This window comes from Psammomys obesus, unplaced genomic scaffold (genome assembly GCF_907164565.1).
Source record: "Psammomys obesus unplaced genomic scaffold, mPsaObe1.curated_primary_1811, whole genome shotgun sequence".
Taxonomy (NCBI): Eukaryota; Metazoa; Chordata; class Mammalia; order Rodentia; family Muridae; genus Psammomys; species Psammomys obesus.
In genome coordinates, this window is record NW_026596134.1 from 9412664 (window position 1) to 9437820 (window position 25157).

Below are 25157 nucleotides of genomic sequence, written 5' to 3' on the forward strand. Positions count from 1 at the left end.
TTCCTTCCTTCCTTCCTTCCTTCCTTCCTTCCTTCCTTCCTTCCTTCCTTCCTTCCTTCTTTTCTTTCTTTCTCTCCTTCCTTCTTTCCGAGACAGGGGTTTTTTTTTTTAATTAAAAATTTGTGTGTGTGTGAGAGAGAGAGAGAGAGAGAGAGAGAAAGATAGAGAGATAGAGAGATATAGAGAGAGACTAGCTGCAGAGTCTAGTTAGTGTGGCCTGTGTGCAAGTGGATGTAGGTCTGTCATCTAACCTGGGCAACCTCTCAGGGGCTCTGACTCTGAGGAAAACTGACTCATGTATCAGCACACTACTAAAGAATATGTGCGTATCTTGGCTTGTGGCTTGGCTTCAAGAGCCTTGTGCTATCTTGGGCCACAGTGGAAGGGAAGAAGGGATCATGAGGTATGAACTGAAGCAAAAGAAGGCCGAGGAAGTCAAATTCTTGTGACCATCTGCTCTCAGGATTACTAACCTCCTCCTACAAGAAACAACCCACTTCTACAAGAAGAGCATACACTCCTGTCCTGTAACGGACACATCTCCCAAAGGTCCCACGCCTTTCACATGATTGCATGGGGACTTATGGTACAGCCCAGGGCCTTTTAGGGACATACCCAAACTATAGTAGTTGCTTTATGTGTGTGCGTGTGTGTGGAGAATTGATTACCAGGGGCTCGGGCTAGTGCTTGGCTCTGCCATGTAATTAGTTCACACAGCATTAGATCCTGTTCTTAGTTTTCTCATTTACATACTGTCTTCTCTGTTTGTGCTTCTGAAGCAGAAAACCACAGTCCTTTCTAAAGTACAGAATTTTTTTTGAAAGATTCAGAATTACATTTATTTAGTGTTATTATTTACTAGTATATGTGTGTGCACTACAGTGCAGGTATGGGGGTCAGGGGACAACTTGTGGGAGTTTGTACTCTCTTACCTTGTGGGCCCTGGGAATTCAGGCCATCACGCTTATCAGCAAGTGTCTTTACAACAGAGCCATCTTGCTGCCTTACAGTTTGTTAATTTTTTGTTATTATAAAAGAATGGAATTTACCTGGCTCACAGTGGTGGAGACTGGCAAGTCCAAGAGCCCAGAGCCTGCATCTAATGACGGCTGTGTGCTGTGCCACAATGGGATGGAAAATGCCATGGGATAGGGGTGGGGTTTGGAGGGTAGAGAATCATGCTTTCTTCAGAAGCCTATTTTCCTCATAACTGACCCACTGCTGTACTGACAAGAGTTCATTTGTTTGTTTTTTCAAGACAGGGTTGACTGTCCTGGAACTCACTCACTGGAGAGCAGGCTGGCCTCCAATTCACAAAGATCCTCCTGCCTCTGCCTCCCCAAGTGCTGGGATCAAAGGTGTGTGCCACCCACACCCAACTGAGTTCTGAACTGTTAAAGATCCCCCCCATATCTAAACACTGTCCCATGGGGTTTAAAGCACAGTACTGTGGCTGACATTGCCAAGCCACAAACGCAGAACCTCGACTTCAATGATTGCCTGAGGTTGCACAGCAGGAAGTACTAGAGCTGGAATTGAGATCTGTGCAGTCTGGACCCGGAGTCCACACCTTCCAGCGCCAGGTCAGACAGAATGAATGGCTGAATGCATGCATGAAGGGATATAGTCAGCCCTCTCTCTGAACTGGTGGATCTAAACAGGATGGTGTGGTGTATGTGGTGTTTGTGTGCGTGTTGCCTCTCTTAAACAGCTTTTTTGTTTGTTTGTCACAACTTGTGGGAGGGGTGCTATCTGTACAGGTGGCTAGAGGCCAGGCATGCTTCAAAGCATCCTCTACAGAAGACAGCTCTCCCCAAAACAAAGAATCACATACCCCAAATGTCCATGGTGCTGAGGTGGAGAAACTGCTCTGAACCTAACCCACAGCTTTCACATTTTCCCCAACTCCTGCTGCTGTAGAATCTTTTTGTTGTTGTTTGTTTTTTGAGACTGGGTCTCTCTACATATCGGAATTAAAGCTGGCCTTGAACTTTCAGAGATCCAACTGCCTCTGCTTCTGAATAATCTCAGTCCCTCAATCAATCTCCCACCGTTTGATGGTCTTTCAAAACACTTATTCTGAAATGGCCGTCTGTACATCTCTGGTGAGTCAGCAGGCTGCTGCGCTCTGACATCACCTTTTCCCATTTGATATCACCAACCTCTGACCCTAAGATGGTAGCTGGAGACATAACCAGAGCCTTTTTGACAAGAATTCTGCTGGGGTGCTCCCCGTGCCTATGTGTCTGCAGGGAGCCTGGAGCCAGCTTGCCTCTAGGGACTGTGTTGGTGCTTGCCTGAGCCAGTAGTGTTTTCCATTGGCTCAACACCTATCTTGTGCTGTCATGCCATGTTGGAGGTACCCTGCTGGCTGAGGTTACAGTTCCTGCCTGTACTGGATAGCCATTATGAGCTCTGCATTAAAGGCAGAACTCCCTCCCCTTGGTGGGGTCCCCTGCTTTCTGCCTCACTTCATCTGGAGAGTGTCTGTAGGTACAGACTCCCCTAACCACATTTGACAAGTGGCCTCTGACACAGTTCCCTGCTAGCTTTCCCTTCCCTGTGTCTATATGTTAATTAGGTACTGAGTTTCTATTCTTCTGACAGGATCATGCTGTATAATGCAAATCAAGCATTCCTGAAGTGCCTAGTTCCAACCAATTATGTCCATCTGTTCTTGGATTCCCCACCCACTCTGCAAGGGGTATACAACCTTTGTTCTCTGGCTTTAAAGTTGAACTAGCCATCAGCTGTTTTTGGGGTGTGTGATCCTTGTACAGTTCTCGACAGCCATTCCAGGCGTGAGTCTCATCTCCTGCCCCTCCTGACTTCGTGGGCTGCTGGGAGGCAGCCCCCAGGCAGGAGGAGATCCAACAATGCCATGAGCAGGCACCAGAGTGAAGGCATTTCCCAAGGTTGCAGATTCCATTTTCTTTCCTTCCTTCCTCCCCTTCTTCCTTTCTCCCTCTCTCCTTCCTTTCCCATCTCTCTCCCTCCCTCTCTTCCTTCTTTTCCTTATTTTGCCTCTCTATTTTTTGAGACAGGGTTTTATTCTGTAGCTTACTCTGGTTTTGAATCCATTGCCTCAGTCTCCGGGCATTGGGATTTACAGGTGCACTCAACTTTACCAACAACTCTGTTTTTCTCAATAGAGTTCTCAAGCTATATGCCAGGGTAGGTGGGCAGTCCTGAACTCAGAACTCAGAAGATAGAGGTAAGGGGGGGTATCTCTGAGCTCAAGGTCATCCTGGTCTACAGAACTCAGAAGATAGAGGTAAGGGGGGGTATTTCTGAGCTCAAGGTCATCCTGGTCTACAGAGCGAGTTTCAGGACAGCCAGGGCTACACAGAGAGACTCTGTCTGGGGTGGGGGTTGGGGAAGAAAAAGAAAAAAGAATTCATAACTTATACCCACTGCCCAAGGGGTCATGGAACCCAATATTTATGGGCCACTTAGCTGATGTCCCATATGGGGGAAACTGAGAAGACAAGGAACTAGTTCAGAACAAGAAGCTTGTACTGGGCATGGGGTTGAAATCTGAATCCAGGCTACTTGAAAGCAGAGCTCACTTGTGCTCCCAGGCCTGGGGCCAGACCTCTCTGACATCACCTTGCAAGTCTTCTAGGCTCTCTGACCATCACCTTGGCAACCCCTGGCGGCTTCTCCCATTGGATATCACTTGCAGTGCCTTTTCTTCTAATCCACTCAGCTCAACTATTGCTGAAGGAGAGCAAAGGGGCTGTCCCAGGCCCATTGTCTAAACATATCAGGCTACAAGACACCATTTTCCTTTCAACAGTCAGAGTCCACCATTTTCTTTGGGCGAAATAGAGAGTAGTTAAGGATACACTTTTGTATCTCCTTCTAGACAGTGAATTTCCAGGAGGAAACAACAAAATCCTCTTATCTGGACACTTGGCTACACGTGGCACTTAAAGGGGCCTGGTATATGTGTTCAATGAGAAGATGAATGAGCTTCGCAGACTCACGGTGGTGGAAGACTTGAAAGCATGTTTTAGTCATGGGTCTTAACTTGAAACCCAAGGTCACTTCCAAGTTGTGATCCTGGGCCATGTAGGCCTATGCTAAGGCCAAGAACAGGCAAATGTTTTCTTCAAAGAGTCGGTGTTATCTTCATTTTTCTGCCCTCACAGTCTCTCGATATTCAACGCTCCTTGTTTCTGAAAATGGCCAGAGATAATACTAAGCTGACAGATGTGGTCGTGAGCTTATTAACCAAGATAAGGAGGAGGCCTGCTGTGGGCTGTCAAGCCTCAGACTTACTGGGGAAAAAAAAAGAAAAAAGACTCAGGGCTGGAGAAATAGGTCAGTTGGCAAAGTACATACTTTGCTGGAATAAGAACATAAATTTGATCTCCAGAACACACGTAACAAACAAACAAACAAACAACAGAAACAAACCCAGGTGTGATGGGGCATGCTTGTAATCTGACCATTGGAATTAGGACGAAGACTGATCCTCACGACTATTGTCCAGCAGCCTGGCTTAATCAGTAAGCCAAATGAGAGACCCTTTTTGAAAAAACAAGGTGGATCTGGGCATAGTGAAGCTTGTCTTTAATCTCAATGCTAGGGAGGCAGAGGCAGGAGGATCTCTCTCTCTGAGTTCAAGGCCAGGCTGGTCTTCATATTCTGTTTCAGGACAGCCAGGGCTACATAGAGAGACCATGTCTCAGAAAAAAAAAACACACACAAAAACAACAACAACAACAACAAAGCAAACCAAAGCACACACAGTCAAATACACAGTGGATGGTCCCTGAGGTTAGCCTCTGGGCTCTGCATTCATATGCATACATATCTACACATACCTGCAGGTATGTGAGTGTAACACCCCCCCCCCCATACACACACTGAAAGATCAAAGAAAAAGCCCCGGAAGTTGGTCCTGTTATACTCAGGCCAGAGTGCATGAACTCTAAAACACTAAGTCCACCCAATTCAATTTACCGAGCGACAGCTCCTGGGGCTTGTACACAACAGTATTTTATTTTCTCTCCACCTCACTGTGATGCTCAACCCTTGAGACATAACAGCAGATTAGGATCTTGAAATTCAGGAACCAGACTGCTAAGGTTTGCTTCCGCCGCTGAAAGTGTTCTGGGAGCTTGAAAAAAAAAAATAAGCTCCTTGATTTTGTCAGATGTACTATCTGTAAAGCTGGGGTGGCCACCCATCTCTGGGGGTTGGGGAGGCGGGTGGTGGGTGTTGTGATCAGGCCAAGGCAGACCAACACAATACGACAGTCCTTGGGGGGAGGGAATATAGGGAGGCATCAGTGCGCTGATGGTCCAGTTCCAGTGCGCTGACAAGTCTGTTCGCGCGAGCTCCCTTTGCTCCTAGAAACCCCAGACACTTAGGTGTTCAAGCCTACCTCACTGTACCGGCGCAGTCCCAACCTCTTGGCTACAGGGGTCTGAAGCCCCGCCTACGGGACCACGAAGCCCCGCCTATGCACGCTGGGATTCGTAGTCTTTCTGGCTCGCCGGTCTCAATCTCAGCTTCTATTGGTTGTCTTAAACGCCACTCCCCGAGACCTCACCAATCAGGGTGCTCAGGTAGCTCGAGTGCGGGGAGCGGTGGCGGTGCAGCTCAATCTCAGCAGGGCGGATTCTGGAGGAGGCTGCTTTGAGGCTGCGCGACACCCGGAGTTCCCACGGTTCGGCCGTCACCGCGGCGGTCACCCGCCCAGGTAATCCGGGGACCTCCGGGAGGACCTACGTGTTTTTGGCTAGGTTTTCTATCCCCCAACCCTGTCTGAGTCGTGTCTCCCTCCTGGAAGCTCCCAGCCCTAGGCTTGTTTGTGTCGAGAGTACGCTTTGCTTTTTCCCTGGAAGGCAAAACTGAGGCAGGAGGAGGAGCCGCTGAGGTCCCACAGCCAGATAGCGCCTGCCTCAGTCCCGGGCGTGGTTGTTGATGCTTTTAACTTGGACCATTGCACCCGTAGAGAGGGGACCATTCACGATCTCAACAAAAATACCAGTACAGGAATACCCCAAATATTCCTTCTGAGAAGGGCTGGTGGGTTTCAGAGTGGCTCACATCCACCTTGAAAGTGAAAGCCAGCCTTGTGTGGTCTGCGGCCCCTGTTAGGGTTAGGACTATTTTGTGCAAGCTAATGTAAGACGCTAAGAGCTGGAGGATGCAAGGTAGGTCGCGTGCCCCGTTTATAGATGTAAATGAGTGGTCAGGGTTTGAGACTCGCCCCGTGATCTGTAGCGACTGGAATATTCTTCACTCTGGAGCTGCAAAACAAACGTTTATTGGGCTGTAGTAAGCTTTGGTTTTGGCTTTGCCTTGAGACAGAGCATCAGTCTCGCCATGTAGCCCGGGTTGGTTTTGAATTCAGTGACCCTCCTGCCTCAGCTTTCTGAAGGCCGGGATTACAGGACTGGGACACCATGCTATAGTCTTTGTTAACATTTTTGGGATGAGTTTGTTTTGATAAGCATAGAGGTAGTCCTCTCGCTTGGGAGGAAGTACGACTTCATGCAGAGCGGAGTCGGGTGAAGTTGGGGTTAAGTTGGAGCGATTGGCAGTGGCTAGAGGGATGGAGGAGGAGTGCGCCTTACTTGGAAGACAGCAAGGCAAAGTTGTGGACAGTGTTTTGAATCTGTAACTGTGGAGCCTGCCAGGAGTAAGAGATTACATGTGTGGAGTGAATTGGTCCAGGAGGATAAGTGCATCGATAAGGCCTCTTAGTGGGGTGGGGACTTTGGATGTTGTCCTGAATACCCAGTGAGCTGCGTTTAGTGTACATTTCTCTTTATCTTGCAGGTTTTGTAGGGTAGAGAGTGTTAGAGAAGGCCACAGTGAAGACCAGAAGGGCATCCCGGTACCCAGGGGAGTCACAGTTGTGGTAGGAAGAAGGAGATTCGAGGCCAGTTAGGAAGTGCACCACACTGTGCCCAGGACGATCGATATTGCTGTGCATACCCCCTGGGGGGCTTTCACAGGGGCCTGGATGGTGTAGGATGCTCATTGTGGAGCTGCTGGGTATGGTCAGAGATGACGTGATGTGCATGAGAAGTAGGAGGCTGCTGCTGGGCCAACCTGGCTGCTGTCTCACAGAGCATTTGCTATTTATAGTAATGGGGAGGACTTTTGGGAGTAGCTAACAAACTGGTTAGCTACTGGTACATAATTACACGTGGCCGGGAGCACAGTGGCTCGTCAGAAACACATGAGTAAAGCACTGGGTCACAGCATTGTGAACGCTCCAGTGACAGTAGTGAGGGGACATCTGGCTCTTGATCTTCCAGATCTGCCATTATATATATGATGTGACATTGAAAATATAGGTACTGAGCCGGGCGTGGTGGTGCACACTTGTAATCCCAGCATTCTGGAGGCAGAGACAGGTGGATTTCTCTGACTTTGAGGACAGCCTGATTTATAGAGCGAGTCCAGGACAGCCAAGACTATTACACAGAAAAACCAAACCCTGTCTTGAAAAACCAAAAAAGAAAAGAAAATACAAGTATTAAGCTATCACTCTCTCACTGGAGGTTATGTCACTGAGGCCTCCTACCAACAGCTTTGATTCTGTTTGCTTAGGAATATGTTAGATGCTTGTGGTTTCTGTGATGGTAAAAGATAATTTTTTTTAAAGGTGAAGTTATCACCGTACACATCTTAAAAATGAGTATGTGTTAAGAGTTTCTCTTAATAATAAAACTTGCTGGGTGCGGTGGCGTACGCACTTGGAGAGGCAGAAGCAAGTGTTGAGTTTGAGGCCAGCCTGGTCTACAAAGTGAATACAGGACAGCCAAGGCTGCACAGAGAAACCCTGTCTCCAAAAGAATAAGAAAAGAAACAAAAACCTGCTGAGGTATTATTACAGCTGGTTCAGAGGGAACTCCAGAGTGCAGCCTTGTCTGTAGACTGGAAATATTGGAGTGTGAAATGAGAGTGGGGTGGCTTGGGGGGGTCAAAGAAAGTTCATGCAGCTTCCCTTAGTTAGAACCCATTTGCATGTCTACATGGGCATTATTTGCATAGCTTTATCCACAGGAAGTAGCTTGACAGTAATTTTGATGGAACCATAATTAGATGGGCCTAGAAAGGCTAGGTAGTCTAGAATCTGGCTCATCACCAAATCTCTAATTCTCCTAGTTGAGGAATATGATAAACTCATGCAGTAAGATGGTTTCACTTGAGATAGGATGTAGTTACCTTAGTTTTCAACAGGAAAACCAAAAGACCTGAGACTGAGACCTTCATACTGTCCTCCTACTATAGAAAGGGAGTGGTGGTCCCTGTGTCATCGCACTTGCGAGGCCCTGTGTTTGATCCCTAGCAACTCAAAACAAGGCTGGGTAAACGGCATACTATGATCCTAGCACTTGGGAGGTAGAGGCAGTAGGTTCTAGAATTTTTGTTTGCAGGGGCTGAGGGGACGGGGGTTCAAGATGGGGTTCCTCTGTGTAGCCTTGGCTGTCCTGGAACTCACTCTGTAGGCCAGACTGGCCTAGGACTCAAGTGGTCTGCCAGTTTCTGTTTCCTGAGCACTGGGACTAAAGGTGCAACACCCCCCCACAGGCTCTAGAATGCTGAGTCATCCTTAGCTACGTAGGGAGTTGGAGGCTGACCTAGGTTACCTGAGACTATCTCAAAATACAACAGACTACAATACAATAAAACAAAACAGAAAAAAAACAACACAGCAAGAAAAAAGTTTGGTTGATGAAATGGCCCTAGCTGGCCGGAGGTAGTTCTGCACACATGTATTCCTAGTATTTTGGAGTTGGAGGCAGGAGGATTGTGAGTCCTGGGTCAGTCTTTGCTATTATAATGACACCGTATGTCAAAAAAGCAGCAAAAACAAGCGGAGTGTCCACACCGCCTCTTTGTTCCTTTTCCATGTTATCAGCTGTTCACAGAATACTTGTACTTTAACCTCTAGAAAACAGAGTATGATGAAGACTAGCCTGTTTGGAAAATTCTTCAAAGATGTCGTCATCAGCAAACTAGCTTGTTGGCTTGGCTTGGGCTTCCTCATCTGACCCAGAACCAGTATCCAGTGGTAGCAGACACTGAGAGGTCACACCTGTGGTGATGGAGATGTCATGGGAGGCTTTGAACTTGACCTAGCTACTTAGATGGCCCCAAGACCTTGCCTGTATTACTTGTATGGCTCGTGACAGTTTATCTAGAATGCTCACTCTGTTCCGGTGCCCCTAGTTGAATTAAGCCCATTAGATGGTCAGTTGTTTGATGTTGAATCAAGTCCTTGATTTGACTTCCTGGCCTAGCCCTGTAGTTGAACAGTGTCAAGGTGGGAATGGCAAAGGATGAACCTTTGGCAACTAGGAAAGTTGATGAGGTTTGTCAGTTGACCTAGGGAGTTTTGCTAAAAGTCTCCATGATGGGGGCACACAAGAGCTTTCACTAAAGCCTTAAAATAGCATGTGAGAGGTCACGAGTGTCCTGTGGGAAGAGCTGAAGACCTATTCTGGGTCCCAGCCTGGAGCTGTTGCTGCTGTCTATGGTCATGGGACCCACCAGGATTTTTCAGGTGCATGACAGTGGGATGGGCACAGTCCACTCAGCCGGGTTCATGTCACTCATCTGCAAGTTTCTCCCCTTCTCCCAGTCAGTTTCCTCTGCCTGAAAGGAGCAACGTGTGCTCACAGCCACCGTGAGGCTGAGTGAATAAAGAGACCATGGCAGGCCTCTGCCTGCTGCTCCTGCCCAGAAGTACAGCGACACATATCTGAGAAGGATGTAAGATACCAAAGGCTGGGTTTCAATGGCTGCTACAGTGCAGCTAATGGGGGTGGCTAGACCGGCTGTGTCTGCTCCGCAGCTCACAGTGTGGTTGGGCACTGACTGTTACCAGTGTCCTTGGGACTGTTTCCAAGGTTCCCTTGGATACTAAATAGGATGCTCAAGTCCTTTACGGGAAATAGCATCATTTGTATACAGCCTAGGCTTTTCCTCCTGTAACTCTTAACTCCATACTGGATGACTTCTAATAACTAGAACTCTCACAGGTGCTAAGATAGTTGTCATCCTAGTGTTATTGTTAACAAAGCCTCAGTCCTTCTATTTTACCAATCAAGACTTGGGAGCAGGATGCTGGGGTTGAAAGCCCGCTAACTCAGAGAGGCAGAGAAAGCATCCGTTGACTCTCCTCCTTAGCTGATGGCCCAGAAGGAATGTCCCTTCTCCATCTCAAATAACTCCCTCGAACTGAATGTCCCTTTCTTATATTTCTCTCTATCTGTCCTCCTGACTCCCTCTTACTTTCTCTGTGGGTTTTTGTTGTTGTTGTTATTGTTGTTGTTTGTTTTTTGAGACAGGTTTTTTCTGTGTAGCCTTGGCTGACCTATACTCACTTTGTAGATCAGGCTCGAACTCAGAGCCATCCATCTCCTTTTGCCTCTCTGCATGCTGGGATTACAAGCTTGGGCCACTGTTTTTTTCTTAATCATATGTTCACTTCCTGTCAACTGGTTGCTTGATCTGCCTCTTGACCTATGGTTGACTTTAGCTGTGTTTACAGTATTCAAGCAGAAAGCTCTTGGATTAAAGGTGTGTGCTAGGGTTGAGCCAGACCACAACTAGAAAAAGGTTTTTCCAGTAAATCTTGGAATTCACAGGGTGATCAGATATCCAGCAATATCAGTTTCTGCTCTGGAAATAGTGCCAAGAAAAAAGGCCATTGCAAGTTCAGCATAGATGAACACATATGCATGCATACATACCTACTGTGTGTCGGTGGTGTGTTGTAGTGTGTGTGTGTACACACATTCATGAGTGTGAGTGCAGGTGTGTGCGTGCCGCAGGTGCCCGTGGAGGTCATGGCACAGCCTCTGGTGTTGATCCTCACCTTCTAGTTCGATTAAGACAGACTCTCTTTGTGGTTCGCTGCTGCCTACACCCGGCCACCTACATGCCATCTTTCGCTATTTCTCCCATCTCACTGTAGGAGCGCAGGGATTACAGGCGAGGACTACCATGCCCAACTTTGACACAGATTCTGTTGATTCAAACTCAGGTCCTGTGCACTTGGGGCAAGAGGTTGACCCACTGAACCGCCCCCTTGACACCTCGAAGTGTTTTTGATTCGAGCTTGGTTAAATCTGTGGATCTGGAAACTTTGGACATTGAAAGCCATGTGTATTTTATTTGTTTCTTTCCCCCTAATATTGAGGTGAAAAATCACATATCAGTGCCACCCATGGACTGAGTCCCTCTTTGGCACTAGGTCATAAGAACCAAATTCAGCAGAGACTGATGTGTAAACAAGGGACCGGTTTGCTGATTTTGATGGGAAATTTTTATAGCTATTCAGGTTGTACTTGGGGTCAGGAGCTCATAATGTTTCCCAGGGCAACGTCAGTGAGCTGGCCTCCAGGCCATACTTGCTACCTGTTTTGTTTTCTTTGTTTGTTTTTGTTTTAATAGATAAAGCTTTGTTCAAACAACCATATTCATTTGCTTCCACATTGTCTGTGGTTGCTTTCATGATACCGTTGTCAGGGTCCAATGACTGTGTTAGAGATGGCCCGGCTTGCAAAAGAAAAAATATTTACTGTGTGGCCTTTTACAAAAAAGCATTGCTGGTTCCATTTTTGGGGAGGCCTTTGGGCAGCTGAATGAATTCAGGCTGAAGAAGCGTGCTGGTGGTCACAGGAACCTTCCGGTGTGTCCTGTGGAGAGCTCTGGGGACACGTGCTTCTGCACTTTGGCGTCCTCTCCCTGGCCCTTTGTCTGATAATGCCTCAGACATCATTAGGCCTTCAGGACTGCGGAGGAGCCTCCCTGCGTACATATTAACAGATCAGCAGATCACCACCCTTATCTGTTCTATATCATACTCTCCCACACCCCAGTTACCGACGGCAGAGGCAGATCTGGGAGCATTGACTCTAGTTACTCATCCATGAACACTGCAATGCAATGAAAGAATTGGGAATTCAAGCTGGGCGTGGCAGTGCATGCTGTAATCTCAGTACTTGGGATGCTAAGGTATGAGAGAGGGGGGTAGGAAGGAGGAAAAGATTGAGACGTGGGATGCTGAGTTAAGAAATTGGGGAGGGAAGGAGAGAGAGGGAGAGAGGAAGAAGGAAAAAAAAAAAAGGAACCGTAATTTGCCCTGTCTGAGGTTTACATACTGAGAATTTGTTCGAGCTTGAGATATTGGCAGTGGCCGGGCATCTTAGTCCCAGGTGCCAGGATGCTGGACTTAGGGCCAAGGAGGATGGGAACCTGTGGGGCTCTTGTTGAGGTCTCTGCATCCAAGTGACGCCTCAGGCTGGCAGCATCTGTGAATCCTTCCTGGTCCTGGCCTATGGCCACAGTCTGTACCACACGAGGGCCTCATGTGAACGGATGCGAGAAGTGGCCTCATTGGAGGAACCACCTCAGGCACACTGACTTCTCTCCCTCTCTCTGCAGACACAGGGCTTCCTTCCTCTCCTTCTTCTTTTTGATACTGGGATGGTTAAGCCAGGGGATGGGGTTTCTTCAGCTTAAAGACAGTCCGTGCCTTAGCTCCTGTGAGTTTTCATGAGAGCAGAAGCCAGGCAGAGGCAGCCTTGAAGGCTCCTTCCTGCTGAGTCCTCACGTCTTATCACAGGGTTGCAGGCCTGGGTGGGTCATTTCAGAACAGCCTCAGGACACAGGGTGAGGCTAATGTCACAATGTATGGTGGCCAGCATATGGCCTTTTTACCACTTAGTGTGGTTAAAATGTTTTCGAGGTTTTGACGTTAGCATGTATGATGGCACATGCCTGCAGTCCCAGCTTTGTTGGAAGCTGAGGCAGGAGGATTGCTTCCTAGGTGTTGGAGGACAGTCTGGGAAACACATCAAGACATTTGTTTCAAAACAATACAAAACAGGTTGTGGCATTAGAGTATAGTATAGGCTGGGTACATCCTTAAGCATTAAGTCTGTGGGTCAGAAACTAGAGGGCCAGGAATCCAGAGCACATAGGGCTGGTGTTTGGCCAAAGAGAACTCTCCAGAAACATTGGATATCTCACATCATGCCTTTCTTTGTTTCTTTTTTGAAAAAGAAAAAAAAAAAAATATATATATATATATATATATTTTTTTTTTTTTTTTTTTCAAGACAGGGTTTCTCTGTGTAGCCTTGGCTGTCCTGGAACTTGCTCTGTAGACCAGGCTGGTTTTGGACTCATAGAGATCTGCCTGCCTCTGCCTTCCAAGTGCTGGGATTAAAGGTGTGTGTCACCACCACCGGTGAAATGTTTATTTTTATTATTATATGTATGTATGTACCTGGGTAGGTGCACATGAATGTAAGTTAATGTGGAGCTTGGAGGAGGGATCCCTCGCCCCCCAAGCTGGAGTTAAGGGCAGTTGTGACTGCCTAACATGGATGCTGGGAATTGAGCTCAGGTCCTTCGCAAGAGCAGTGCCTTTTCTCAGCCTCTCATTTTTGTGAAACACATGAAAATGTTTGCCCGGCCTGGTATACAGATGCAGGCACTTGTTAGGTGTCAGTAGAAGACAGGAATAAAAGTTGGATTATAGCTTATCCAGATGGCTCACGCTTAGGCTTAAATTGTCATCACTATTGCTGACACAAAAACAGCCTTCACCTCAGAGGGAGTAAGAGTTTATTCCGGAGCCAAATATGAATGACCGTGGCCCAGGGGTCACATGTGGAAGTGGTTACATGTGGTTTTCATTAGGGACAAAACGAAGAAAGTCATGAATGAAAGGATTTACCACATACAGTAGTGGGGACCATAGACAGCAAAGGGGGTGTCACTTCTGTGGGGTTCAGGTGCTAACCTGACGACATTCTTGGCTTTTGGATTGGGGGGACTCTAGTAGTTGTCTGCTACGGCTGCTTTGTAAGGTTTTGATAAGTACAAGGATGTTGGGTTAGACACAGTGAAAAACAATGAGTGGTTTTCACAGGGCTAAAAATAGCCCAAGGTAATTTGGCTCTAGTCTGCAACATTTTTAACTCCATAACCTTGAAGTCTGGTGTCTGGCCTTGTAGAATCTTAACATGGGTGAGTGTCCCTCTCTGTCCCTGTGTCCCTTCCTGCAACTTGAATTCACACTGTTGTTTATGTATTGGATATTTGTAATTTAAAAGCAATCTCCAAAGGGGGCAGTTTAAGAGATTGCCCTGTTTTACTCACCACCCAGCAAAAAAACTCCTGTTAAATTTTTATGTCTGCTTTGCACATTTTTCCATGCGCGGCTAGGTCACGTGTGTGCTCTCATACAAAAAGTTGAGGGGTTTCTGGGTTGTCATCTGCTGTGTTCTGAATTGTGGTAGGAGCTTGAAAAGTTGGCCCAAGTGCTTTCTGGATATTGGTTGGTTATGGGCACATCTGACTCTTGGAGGTAGTTTTGGGAGTTAGGGACAGGGCTGACACAGCCCCCACTCAACCCCTACCCTCCAGCAGTGGTCCAAAGGTCCAGGAAGCTCTTCCTTGTCTTAATTGTTACCCTCAGCACATTCTTCCCGACTAGGCAGCTGACCCCTCCTGACACTAGGTGCTTGTGATGTTATCTCCGCCAGTTCTTGTCCCTTTAAAATCGCCTCTGCGTTTCCCTTTCCAGCCTTCTGTAGCAGACGCCGGCGTGCAGAATGATCTGGAAAGTGGCCGTGCTTCTCAGCCTGGCGCTGGGTGCTAGAGCTGTTCCCGTTGGCGTGGATGACCCTGAGGATGGCGGCAAGCACTGGGTGGTGATCGTGGCGGGCTCCAACGGCTGGTATAATTACCGGCACCAGGTAGGAAACCAAAGCTTCTTACCACCTCCGCCTTTGTGGCCATCTTGGAAGACGGTTTTGCCTTAGTCTAATGCGGGATTTCCTCCCTCTCCCACAATAGTGGCCTTCGGAACTGGGCATTATTTTCTTTTCGGGTCTGTAGTATATCTGAAGTGGCATCGCTTGCCTGCCCGTCAAAACTCGAAAATCTCAAAATGCATTCAGACGTCATCACGTGTCCTGGGTGTAAGATTTACCAGGTGAGAGCCCTTGGGCTGACACCTTCATTTTACAGAAAGGACCCTAAGAGCTTAACTGGGGCCGTAGGGCAAGAGGCCAGCGGGGCTGAAGCTCTGGGGAGCACACCCCTGGCCCCTCAGCCCTCTATGCCTCTGTCTCTATTCCACCTCACCTTTCCTGCTGTTTCCTGCAAGTCAGCTGTGGAGGTGAGAGAGACTAGCACAGTTAACTGCAGAGCCTCCTGCTGGGAGGAAGGGTGGCCTTGGGGAAGCAAGCTTGGCAGTCCTGGAGAGGGGGAAACAGTTACCCGCTGGATCCAGAGATCTGTGGACCTAAAAGGAATGAAGACGTGTCTGTGTAAAATCTTGTGCTGCTATCAGCCTCCCTCACGTTACCCAGCATGGGGAGGGGAACGAGATCTGGCCACAGAAGGGATGGAGTAGTCCGTGTGCTTCAATATGGATGAACCGGCAACACATGCTAAGGAAAAGAAGCCGGTCACAAAGACCGAACATTTAATGATTCCATTACATGGCATTAGAAAAATCCAACCGGGACAACAAGGCCTAGACAGTGGAGAGGCTGAGGCTGGGGCATTGGCTGCTCATGGAATTAGATACTGTTGCTGGTAGTGGGAATGTCCTGGAATTAGAAAGTGGTCATGGCTTCGCAGTGCACTGTATTTAAAAGGCTGACTTCTATGTGAATGATAACACTCTGTCATTTAAAAAAGTTGATTTAGCAGGGTGTCCTTTAGGCCCAGTGCTTGGAAGAGACACAGGCAGATCTCTGAGTCTGAAGCCAGCCTGGTCTGTAGAACAGACCTAGTTAAAAAGCTGATTTTTTTTTTTTTTTTTCATGCAAGGTGCATAGATTGTCAGGGGATTGCAGGCTCTCCCCAGAGCATTCTGAGATCCTTTAATCCTCACAGTGGGGCTGTGAGCTGGACCTGTTCTTAATTCCTCTTTATCTACCAGCACTTGGATGGACAGTGGCCTGGGGAACTTTGCCCAGTGTGGTGCAAGGAGGGGGTGGGGTAGGATCCAGAGCTGGCCAGCTGGCTTGAGAGCTACTCAGTCCAGTAAGAGCTACATGAGTCATGGAAATTTTTCTTGCAGCCACATTTGAAAAAGCCTAAAATATGTAGCAGGGGCTGAGGAGACAGTCTGTTCAGTAAGATACAAGCTATGTAAGCAGTAGAAGCCGAGTTCAACCCCTAGGACCCACTTAAGAAACACACACACACACACACATACACATACACATACACATACACACACACACACACACACAAAACACTAAGGAATACTGGTGTATGTTTGTAATCCCAGCTCTATCTAAGGAGGTGGAAATAGGTGGGTCCCTGGGACTCACTAGCCAGCCCCCATAGTCTACGTGACAAACTCCAGGCCAATTAGAGACCATGTCTCAAAAACATGGTGTTGGGGGCAAGCTGGGGAGGTAGCCCAGTGGTTAATAGCACTTGCTAGTCTTCCAGAAGACCTGGGTTTGGGTCTCAGCTTTCACAGCAAGCGACTCACAGCTTCCTGTAATTCCGGCTCCAGGAGATCTGGTGCCCTCTTCTGGACTCCTTGGACAACTGCACATCCAGACAAACACACACTGTTCTTTCGTTGTGAGGAGAGGCCATCATGGAAACTTATAAAAGAAAGCACTTAATTGGTGGCTTGGGTATAGTTTCAGAGCTTGAGCTCATTAGCATGGTCTATAAAGCAAGTCTAGAATAGCCAAGGCTACACAGAGAAACCCTGTCTTGAAACACCAAAACAAATAAACAAATAAATAATTGCGCATAGTTTCAGAGGGTAAGCTCATTATCATGGCAGGAAGCATGATCTAGATGCAGCAGGCAGTGAGACACAGGGCTGGGTGTGAGCTTTTGAAACCCCAGAGCCCACCCCCCAGTGACACACCTCCTCCAATAAGGCCATACCTCCTAATCCTTCCAAGCAGTTCATCAACGGGGGACCAAGATGCAAATATATGAGCCTAATAGGGGCCATTTTCATGCAGACCACCATAGCACCTGAGCAGCAACACCCCAGATTGTTCTTTGGCCTCTACACACACACACACACACACACACACACACACACCCTTATACACAAATTCGTAAACACAGAAAATATATATAGGAAAGTAATTTTGACATCTTATTTAAACCAGATGTCCAAATGAATATCAATTCATTACGTAATTGGTATTGAAATTACTGTTGAGATAGCCTGCGTTCTTTAAGAAAGTTTTTGTTACATTTATTTATGTGTGTGCGAATGTGTTTATATGTGTGGGCACAAGCACCTTGCAGCACGTGTATGGAAAACAACTTGCAAGTGTTGACTCTCTCTAATATGTGGGTCCCGGGGACCAAACTCAGGTTGTCAGACTTGGCAGCAAGCACCCTTTTCAGTAGCACCATCTCGATGGCCCTTGTGTCCTCTTCTGATGCAAACTCATTGAAGTCCAGAGTATATGTGAGTCCTGGAGTGTCTCAGTTTAGATGGTACAGGTGCTTGGCTCCTCAACAGGAAGGGGATGGCTTTTGGGAGGCTGGCACAAGGACACTGTGCAGAGGGACACACTCTGTGTGTCAGAGCGCTTGCCTTCATGTCATCAAGGGTTGGCAGAGGTGACGTTCTTACTCATCATGAATGGCCTCAGTGTGCTGACCAGAGAGGCTCGATTAAAAGTTGTTATCAGGCCTGATTCCTTTTCCTCTGGGTGAAAAAAATGAGTTAAGCACAGACCACAGATAGCAAGCATGCTGGTTTGCTGGCCATGTGGGTTTTACATACCAATTTAGGAAAATATACCGGTTAAACATTACCTTAGCTAACAAGAGCCTTTTTTTTTTTGGTTGTTGTAGCCTTGGTTGGTGTCTAACTCATGGTGGCACTATTGCTTTGTTGACTTTTTTTTTTCAAGACAAGGTCTCCTACTGTTGGGCAGGCTGGCTGGCCTTGCTCTCAAAGCTATCCTCCTGTTTCAGCCTCCTGAGTGCCGGATTACAGTTAGGAGCCACCATGCCCAGCGGCTCCCAGAAACCTTTTTTTTTAAGAGAAGGCTGCTGGTTGTCCTGGTAAAATAAGAAATATTGAGAGCGTGGGAAAGAAAGCAAGGGTCAAGAAGTAGCTGCAGCCACGGGTCTGTCTCCACACAGGACCGGATGGTGGAACTGCGGCTGCACGGGGGCCTGTGTTCCTAGTGGACCTCCTGCGCTGGAGGATTAGTCATTCGAGGACTCTCCCTTCACCCTGTGCAGGTGTTTTATTTGTTTGTTTGTTTTCCAAGACAGGGTTTCTCTGTGTAGCCTTGGCTAACTTGGAACTTATTCTGTAGACGAGGCTGGCCTCGAACTCAGAGATCCACCTGCCACTGCTTCCTGAACACTGGGATTAAAGGTGTACGCCGCCACCACCACCTGGCTCCTGTGCAGGTTTTAAATGGATGTATTTATAGAGGCTCGAGGTTCCCCTGGATTGACAGATCAGTTTGACCTGGAAACTCCCAGCAATCCTCAGGCATCTCCTCGGTGTTTCAAATGGCAAGTGTGGAGAGTCCTACGTCTGACCATTTGGCTCAAACCCATGTTTTCCAGTGTTGAGGTCCTGTCTCCAGATAAGCTGCTGGATACTGCAGCTCTAGATGTCTCTGTAGAGAGAAAAAGGGGCCATCTGGGCTAGTTACCTGCCTGCTCTCTCTCAAGTGTGACCTTTTCTTAGGAGTAAGTGGTGGCCTTTGTCCTGTCTGGTTACGTCACATGCTTATGTTAACATGAGTTCCTGGAGAAGGAAAAAGAATTTCTAGTTCTGACTCAGAGGTTATGCAAGAACAGCACATAGTCCGAAAAGACTGGAATGGGGAAGATGGGGAGAGCCTGAGTGAGTGCACAGTGAGCTGGAGTATAAGGACAAGTTCACAGAGCCTCATTTTCTCTGTTTTGACAGAACCAGGCAGCTGAAATTTGATGGAAGCTGTTGTGGTGTGCACGCCCTCAATCCCAGTGCTCAGGAGGCAGAGGCAGGTGGATCTCTGAGTCTGAAGCTAGTCTAGACTCCGTAGTGATTTCCAGGTGGGGTTACATAGTAAGACTCTGTAATAAACAGATTCTTTTGTTTGGATACAGGGTCTTTCTCTATAGCCGTGGCTGACCTGGGACTCATTATGTAAACCAGGCTGATCTCAAACTCATAGAGATCCGATTACCTCTACCTTCCGGTGCTGGGATTAAAGGTGTGTGCCACCATGCCAGACTAATAAAAAAAATTTTTTTTTTGGATAGAGAAATCAGTCTAATGGGGGTGAGGCACCACGACCAGTGAACTCCTGCTTAGCCCCTCCTCCTCACACTCAGTGAAACCCCCCCCCCCCCGGTCTGCCTCAAGGTCCATCAGCTCACTCGCTTCCAGGAAGGGCCAGGCAGTAAATATTTACACATTTGGAGTCCAGAGAGTCAAAATGGGAACTGGTGGGGACTGCATCCAGGCTGCAGGGAGTTAGGAAGGCGGAAGAACGGGGCGTGGAAGCAGCAGGCAATGCCAGGCGCCTAGTCTGTCCTTTAGACCAAATCTTCATCTAGGTTAATGTCGTAGAAGTTAGTCCTCACTGGGACAAAGGTCAGCTGTGTGGTCTTAGAGCAAAACATCCTCTGAAGAGGGTGTGCGGGGAGAGGGCTGGCTGGGGATGTTGGGCCCAGCAGTGGTGAAGATGGGAGAGTTTGGGGTAGCCAGACGATCTGTAGGGTCCTAGGTCTTGCCCAGACCCCAGGCGTGATTGTGGTTCCATACTTACCTGCTGTGTAGTGGGAACCAGTGACATCAGCTCACTTTAGACCTCAGCCTCTTCTTTGGGCTTGGGCCAGGCCCTGCAGAACCTCACTCAGCTCAGTACCCTCCTCCTCTGCACTTGGATACAGGCAGCTTGGGAAGCAGGATGTGGGTCAGGAGGGGAGGAACTGCCTGCACCCGGGAGGCAGGCATACCCAGTTAGAAAGCCTTTCCCCGGCTCTAAATACAACACATGGGCCATATTTAGCCTTCGCTCCAAGCCCCAAGTTTAGTGTGCGTCCAGCTGCTAGTAACGGCTGATGCCTACTGTCCATGTGCAAATGTGGGGAGAGGTGCCAGTATCACAGGATTCCTCACGCGATTCCTCAGTGAGCCTGGCACCACAGCTCCCGGTGCCAGCTTTGAAATGAGCTGAGTCACAGCAGTCTCGGCTCACTGCAGAGGCTGTGCCCTCTGATGAGGTCACGCTCAACCCAACGTCGCCTCCTGTGGCCTGTCTGCGGGGAAGACACCAGTTGGGCTGTTAGCACATTATCTGAGTTCATAGAGCCCCACTTTATCTCATATTAACTCAGTGCAGAACCCTTTGAACTTACTGACACATATGGAGGTAGCCAAGTACTTCTGACGACCCTGCACATAGCCCCAACTCTGCTTGGAAACCCTTGATTATAGAGGCACGGACATGGGCAGGAGACCTGGGTTTAAACCCTGATGAAATGAGCACCACCCTGTCATGGTGGTCCTGAGGGCCGGGCCCCGGGCAGCTCTGGAGTGCACCAACCCAGGACACATCATCCCTGTTCCTCTTAAAGCTCCTACCTCAACCAAGGCATTAGTTCCGTGCCATCTCATCCATTTCTGGCTCATGACTCTGGGTCATTTGAGTAATTGACAGAGTTGTGCAAACCTTACCATGAACCAGCACCAGAATAGTAGCATCACTCCGGGTACCCTATGTGGTCCCCGAGAATAGCTTTTAAGCAACCACTAATCTCCATTCTGTTTCATGCATAAATTGCCCCTTCTGAACCTTCATCAAAGGCAGGGTCTCATGTAGCCCAGGCTGGCCTGAACCTGAAAATGACCTTCAAATTTCTGATCCTCCTGTCTCCACCTCCCTAATGCTGGGGTTACGGCAGGCATCAACACAATCAATTTTTATGCAATGCTAGGGATCAAACCCAGCGCCTCATGCATGCTAGGCAAGCACTCTCCCAGTTGAGCTATACCCCTGGTCCCTGGTTGGACTTCTCTGTTCAGGAGTCCACAGTGTGGTCTTTGGCTTCTGTCTTCCCTTTGGTGATGTCATGGAGCGCAGTCCTCATTGCAGCAGGTGCCCTGCAGCATTCCATTGTGTTGACAGTTTGCTTGTCCCTTTGGCTCATGGGCATTGGGCTTGCTTCTCATTTTTTTGCCCCCATGAACCGTGTTGCTGAGCTCATGTGTGTATGTGCTGGTCTGTGGGTGGGTGAATGTTGTGTCCTTCCTGGGTGGACACCTAGGGTCACTAGAGGCATTGTTAAATATCTGCAGAGGTTTTCTGTAGTGGTGTGTGTGAAGGCTCCTGTTCCTCACCCGCTACTTGTTCTTGCCTGTCTGCCTGGGACGTGACAACTTGTATTTCTCCAGTGACTAATGCTGCTGAGCATCTTTCTTTTGGACTTAAAGCCGTTGTCTTATTAGGTAAGGTGCTTTTTCCAGCTTTTACACACTTTTTTGAGGGCCAAGCATTCTTTACATTTGGATGTGAACCTTAGCCAGCGTAGGCTTTCCCAGTCTTTTCTGCTTTCTCAGGTCCTCTCCCTTGTCATGTTCAACACTTTATCACTGCAGGACCCTTTTTGCTTTCTTTATGACATGTTTTTATTTTTCAGTGCTGAGCATGGTACCTAGGGCTGCGTGTGTGCTAGGCAAGTGTTCTACCCCTTCAGTAGCATTTCATTAAAAGGTTTATTTCTGTTTTTAAATTTTGTGTGTGTGTGTGTGTGTGTGTGTGTCTATGTGTCAGTATGTGCATGTGAGTACAGGTTTCCACAGAAGCCAGAGGCTCCCCTGGAGCCTTAGAAAGTTGTAAACCGCCCAACACGGGTGCTGGGACTTGAACTCAGGTCCTCTGCAAGAACAGTGCGTGCTCTTCACTACTGAGCCACCTCTCCAGCCCTTCCTTCAGCGGTGTTTTTGAAGCACTAAGTTTTAAACTTTGTGAGCTCTAATTTATCCATTCTTTTCTTTGTGGACCTTGTTTTTGGTGTCATACCTGTGACATCATCACTCAACATAGTCCTAAACATAGTCTCTTGTGTTACTTTCTCCACGTTTTCTTCTAGCTGTGATGCATCCTGGGCGACCTTTGCTGCGGCGTGAGACACTGTTCCGCCTTTTGCCCGTGGCTGTCTCATCTGAATCCACACCATTGGTGGGGATTCTCCCTTAGTGTGGCTTGGAAGCCAGCGTGTGTTTAGACCTGATGGGAGTAGGATGTGTGTGACCAGGCTGGCTTGGAACTCACAAAAATCCTCCTGCCTCTGCATCCCAAGCACTGGGATTAAAGGCATGCGCCACTGCGCCCAGCTGCTAACTGTTTTTCAATGATGGTTTTTACAGTTTTAAATCTGATTCATGAACATGAGATGTCTGTCTTGCTATGTCACAGGTGAATATGTCTGTCTTATTGAATAGCATTAATTCACAAGGTGCCAGTGCTACAGGTTGTCAGATAATCCTGCCTACCTTGGTAATCTGGCCAAGATGAACACTAGTTCTTTTGTTCCAATCTTGATTACTGATTTTAACTTTTTCCCTTCCTTCCTTCTTTTTTGTCCTGGAATTCTGTAGGCTGGCCACCTGCTTCTGCCTGCCAAGTGCTGGGTTTAAAGACATGCACTGCCACCCCCACCCAGCTTGATTTTAACCCATATTTTGCAAATTACAGAGCATACAGTGAATCTCAGTTGGTAGAAGGTTAGGAATTATGTTTCCCCCTTCGACCTCAATTGGTATTCTGCACAGAGGGCATCATCTGAAACAAGGAATGATTGCTCGAAGAATGGCAACAGGGATGGTTTCTGTTCCTTCTGATTTCTTTCTTTTGTTTCAGGTTGTGATAATAGTCATGTTTTTAAAGAAAGGATTTCATGTTACCTAGGTTGGTTTCAAACTCACTATTTAGCTGAGAATGACCTTGATTAAAAAAAAAATCTTCCTTTTTTTAATTTTATTTTTATTTTATGTACATTGGTGTTTGACTGGGTGTTTGTCTGTGTGAGGAGTTACAGACAGTTGTGAGCTGCCATGTGGGTGCTGGGAATTGAACCCAAGTCTTCTGGAAGAACAGCCAGTGCTGTTAATGGCTGAGTCATCTCTTGAGCCCCCGACCTTGAACTTCTTGCTTGCCTTCACTCCCCAAATTACAAATGCAAGTATGCCCTGACACACTCAGTTTGTGTGGTAGTGTACTTGAACTCAGAGCTTCTAGCATGTTAGGCAAGCACTCCTCCAATTGAGCTATATTTCTAACTATTATTATTATTTCTAACTATTATTATCATTATCATCACCATATAATCAGCGTGTTTCTCATTCCAATTCCTGAATTGTGCTTTATTTTATTTTTTTCAGATAGTCTCAGGAGCCCAGCCACTTAAACTTGCTGTGTAGTTTAGGCTGGCCTTGAACTCCTGTTCCTCCTGCTCATACTCCCAAAGAGCAGGGGTGTAACACAAGCTTGGCTCCTGGGTTGGACTTTGGGACTTCAGCTGCCTGAACAGTTGGTGAATCAGAAGCTGGGAACCTGTTGCTTCCTTCTCTGGGGCATTCTGTTTTTAAGGAAAAACAAAAATTAATGTTTTAGAAAATAATCAGTTACTGTGACCAGTAAGTCACTGTGAGTCTTCTGTGAGACAGAACATACCCCAGATGGGCTTCCATCCCTGTGATATCTGAAAGCTGATGGAAACACTTCTTCCAGGCAGATGCGTGCCACGCCTACCAGATCATTCACCGAAATGGGATTCCAGACGAGCAGATCATAGTGATGATGTATGATGACATTGCCAACTCGGACGAGTAAGTGGGTGGTGCTTGGAACTTGGCTGTGACACTCAGGCTTATGGGGTTTCTTCGGTCAGTGCCCCAGTTTGGGAGCAGAAGCGACCCTGGGTGAAAGGCCACAGGGATGTCATTTTTTGAGCTCCCAGCATGTCGTAGGGTGCTCTAGGGTGGCAGGAAACAGGAGATGAGCAGGAGGGGTTGCTCCGAGGGGGTAGAGCAGGACCCTCGAGTGATGGAGAGCAACACCGATGGAGAGCAACACCCTGGGGTTGGAGCCTCTCTGTAACCTGTGAGGGGTGGAGCCTGTTCTAGGAGGTTCTAGTCTGTGCAGGACCGCCTTCCACGCCTCTTTTTGCCTTGTGTCTAATGTTTCACATGGTTCTCTTGCACTTTCCCAAGTTCTCTGGGAACTGGGAAAAGGCAGGTGTGGCTTTAAGCCAAGCAGTTCCTGGCTCCCCAGTTCCCAGGTGCCCTTCCAAGAGGGACCCTGCGCCATAGTGAGATGGCACCTGGGCTCCAGCAGACTCTCCCCACTTCCCCCGATAGTGACTCCCGAGCCTTAGGTGTTCAGTTTTGCTTTGTGTTACGTTGTGTTTTGAGAGCAGTGTTGTTTGCGTGATCTTGCCCCAAGATTCTCTGGTTTCTAGCAGGTGCACTTTAGTTCCTCTCCTGGGTTTTAAAATCTCTGTTCCTCTCTGTTCCCATCAGGGGTGCTTGGGTTCAGGTCCCTGGGATCCCCAGCCACCCAAACTACATGCATTGGTGCCTGTCTGAGCCTCAGGGAATGCTTTCAAGAGCAGAGCTGTCAGCTTCGTTCACATAGTGACGAGTTTTGCAGGGAGACACATTTTGTGATGCAACTATGTCCTTTAATTTTCAGAAACCCTACCCCAGGTATTGTGATCAACCGGCCGAACGGCACAGACGTGTACAAGGGAGTCCTGAAGGATTACACTGGAGAGGTGAGGGCGTTCTTACCTGAAGCCATGGCTTTGGGGTTCAGTTCACTGATATTTCCCCATCCCTTTATTTGTGAGCCTGAGAAATGAGTGTGAGAGATTTTCTTGGAGAGATGGTGGGGCTGGATCCATGGCTCATATAATCTAGTCAAGTGTTGTCCCATACGGCCACATACTCAGCCTTAGAATTGTTTTGATTTTTGAGATATGGGGTCTCTTTCTTTCCCTCCCTCTCACCTCCCTTTTTTCTTCTATCTCTCTTTCTTTCCTCTTCCTCCTCCTCCTTTTTTTTTTTTTTTTTTTGTACAAACTAGCATTGAACTCCTGGATTCATGCAATTTTCCTGCTTCTTCTTCCCTGGTAAGGGG

At 47.7% G+C, this 25157-nt stretch overlaps 1 protein-coding gene across 1 annotated transcript in view; it reads left to right on the forward strand.

Annotated features, from left to right (window-relative positions):
* Positions 1-5605: 5605 nt before the first annotated feature.
* Lgmn (legumain) overlaps positions 5606-25157 on the forward strand; it is a 31193-nt gene continuing 11641 nt past the window's right edge. Inside the window, exons 1-4 of the mRNA XM_055593201.1 lie at positions 5606-5713; positions 14579-14750; positions 23748-23845; positions 24711-24792. Of these exons, the coding sequence (XP_055449176.1) occupies positions 14607-14750; positions 23748-23845; positions 24711-24792 (324 nt within the window). The 5' untranslated portion in view covers positions 5606-5713; positions 14579-14606. The remainder of the gene's footprint in view (positions 5714-14578; positions 14751-23747; positions 23846-24710; positions 24793-25157) is intronic.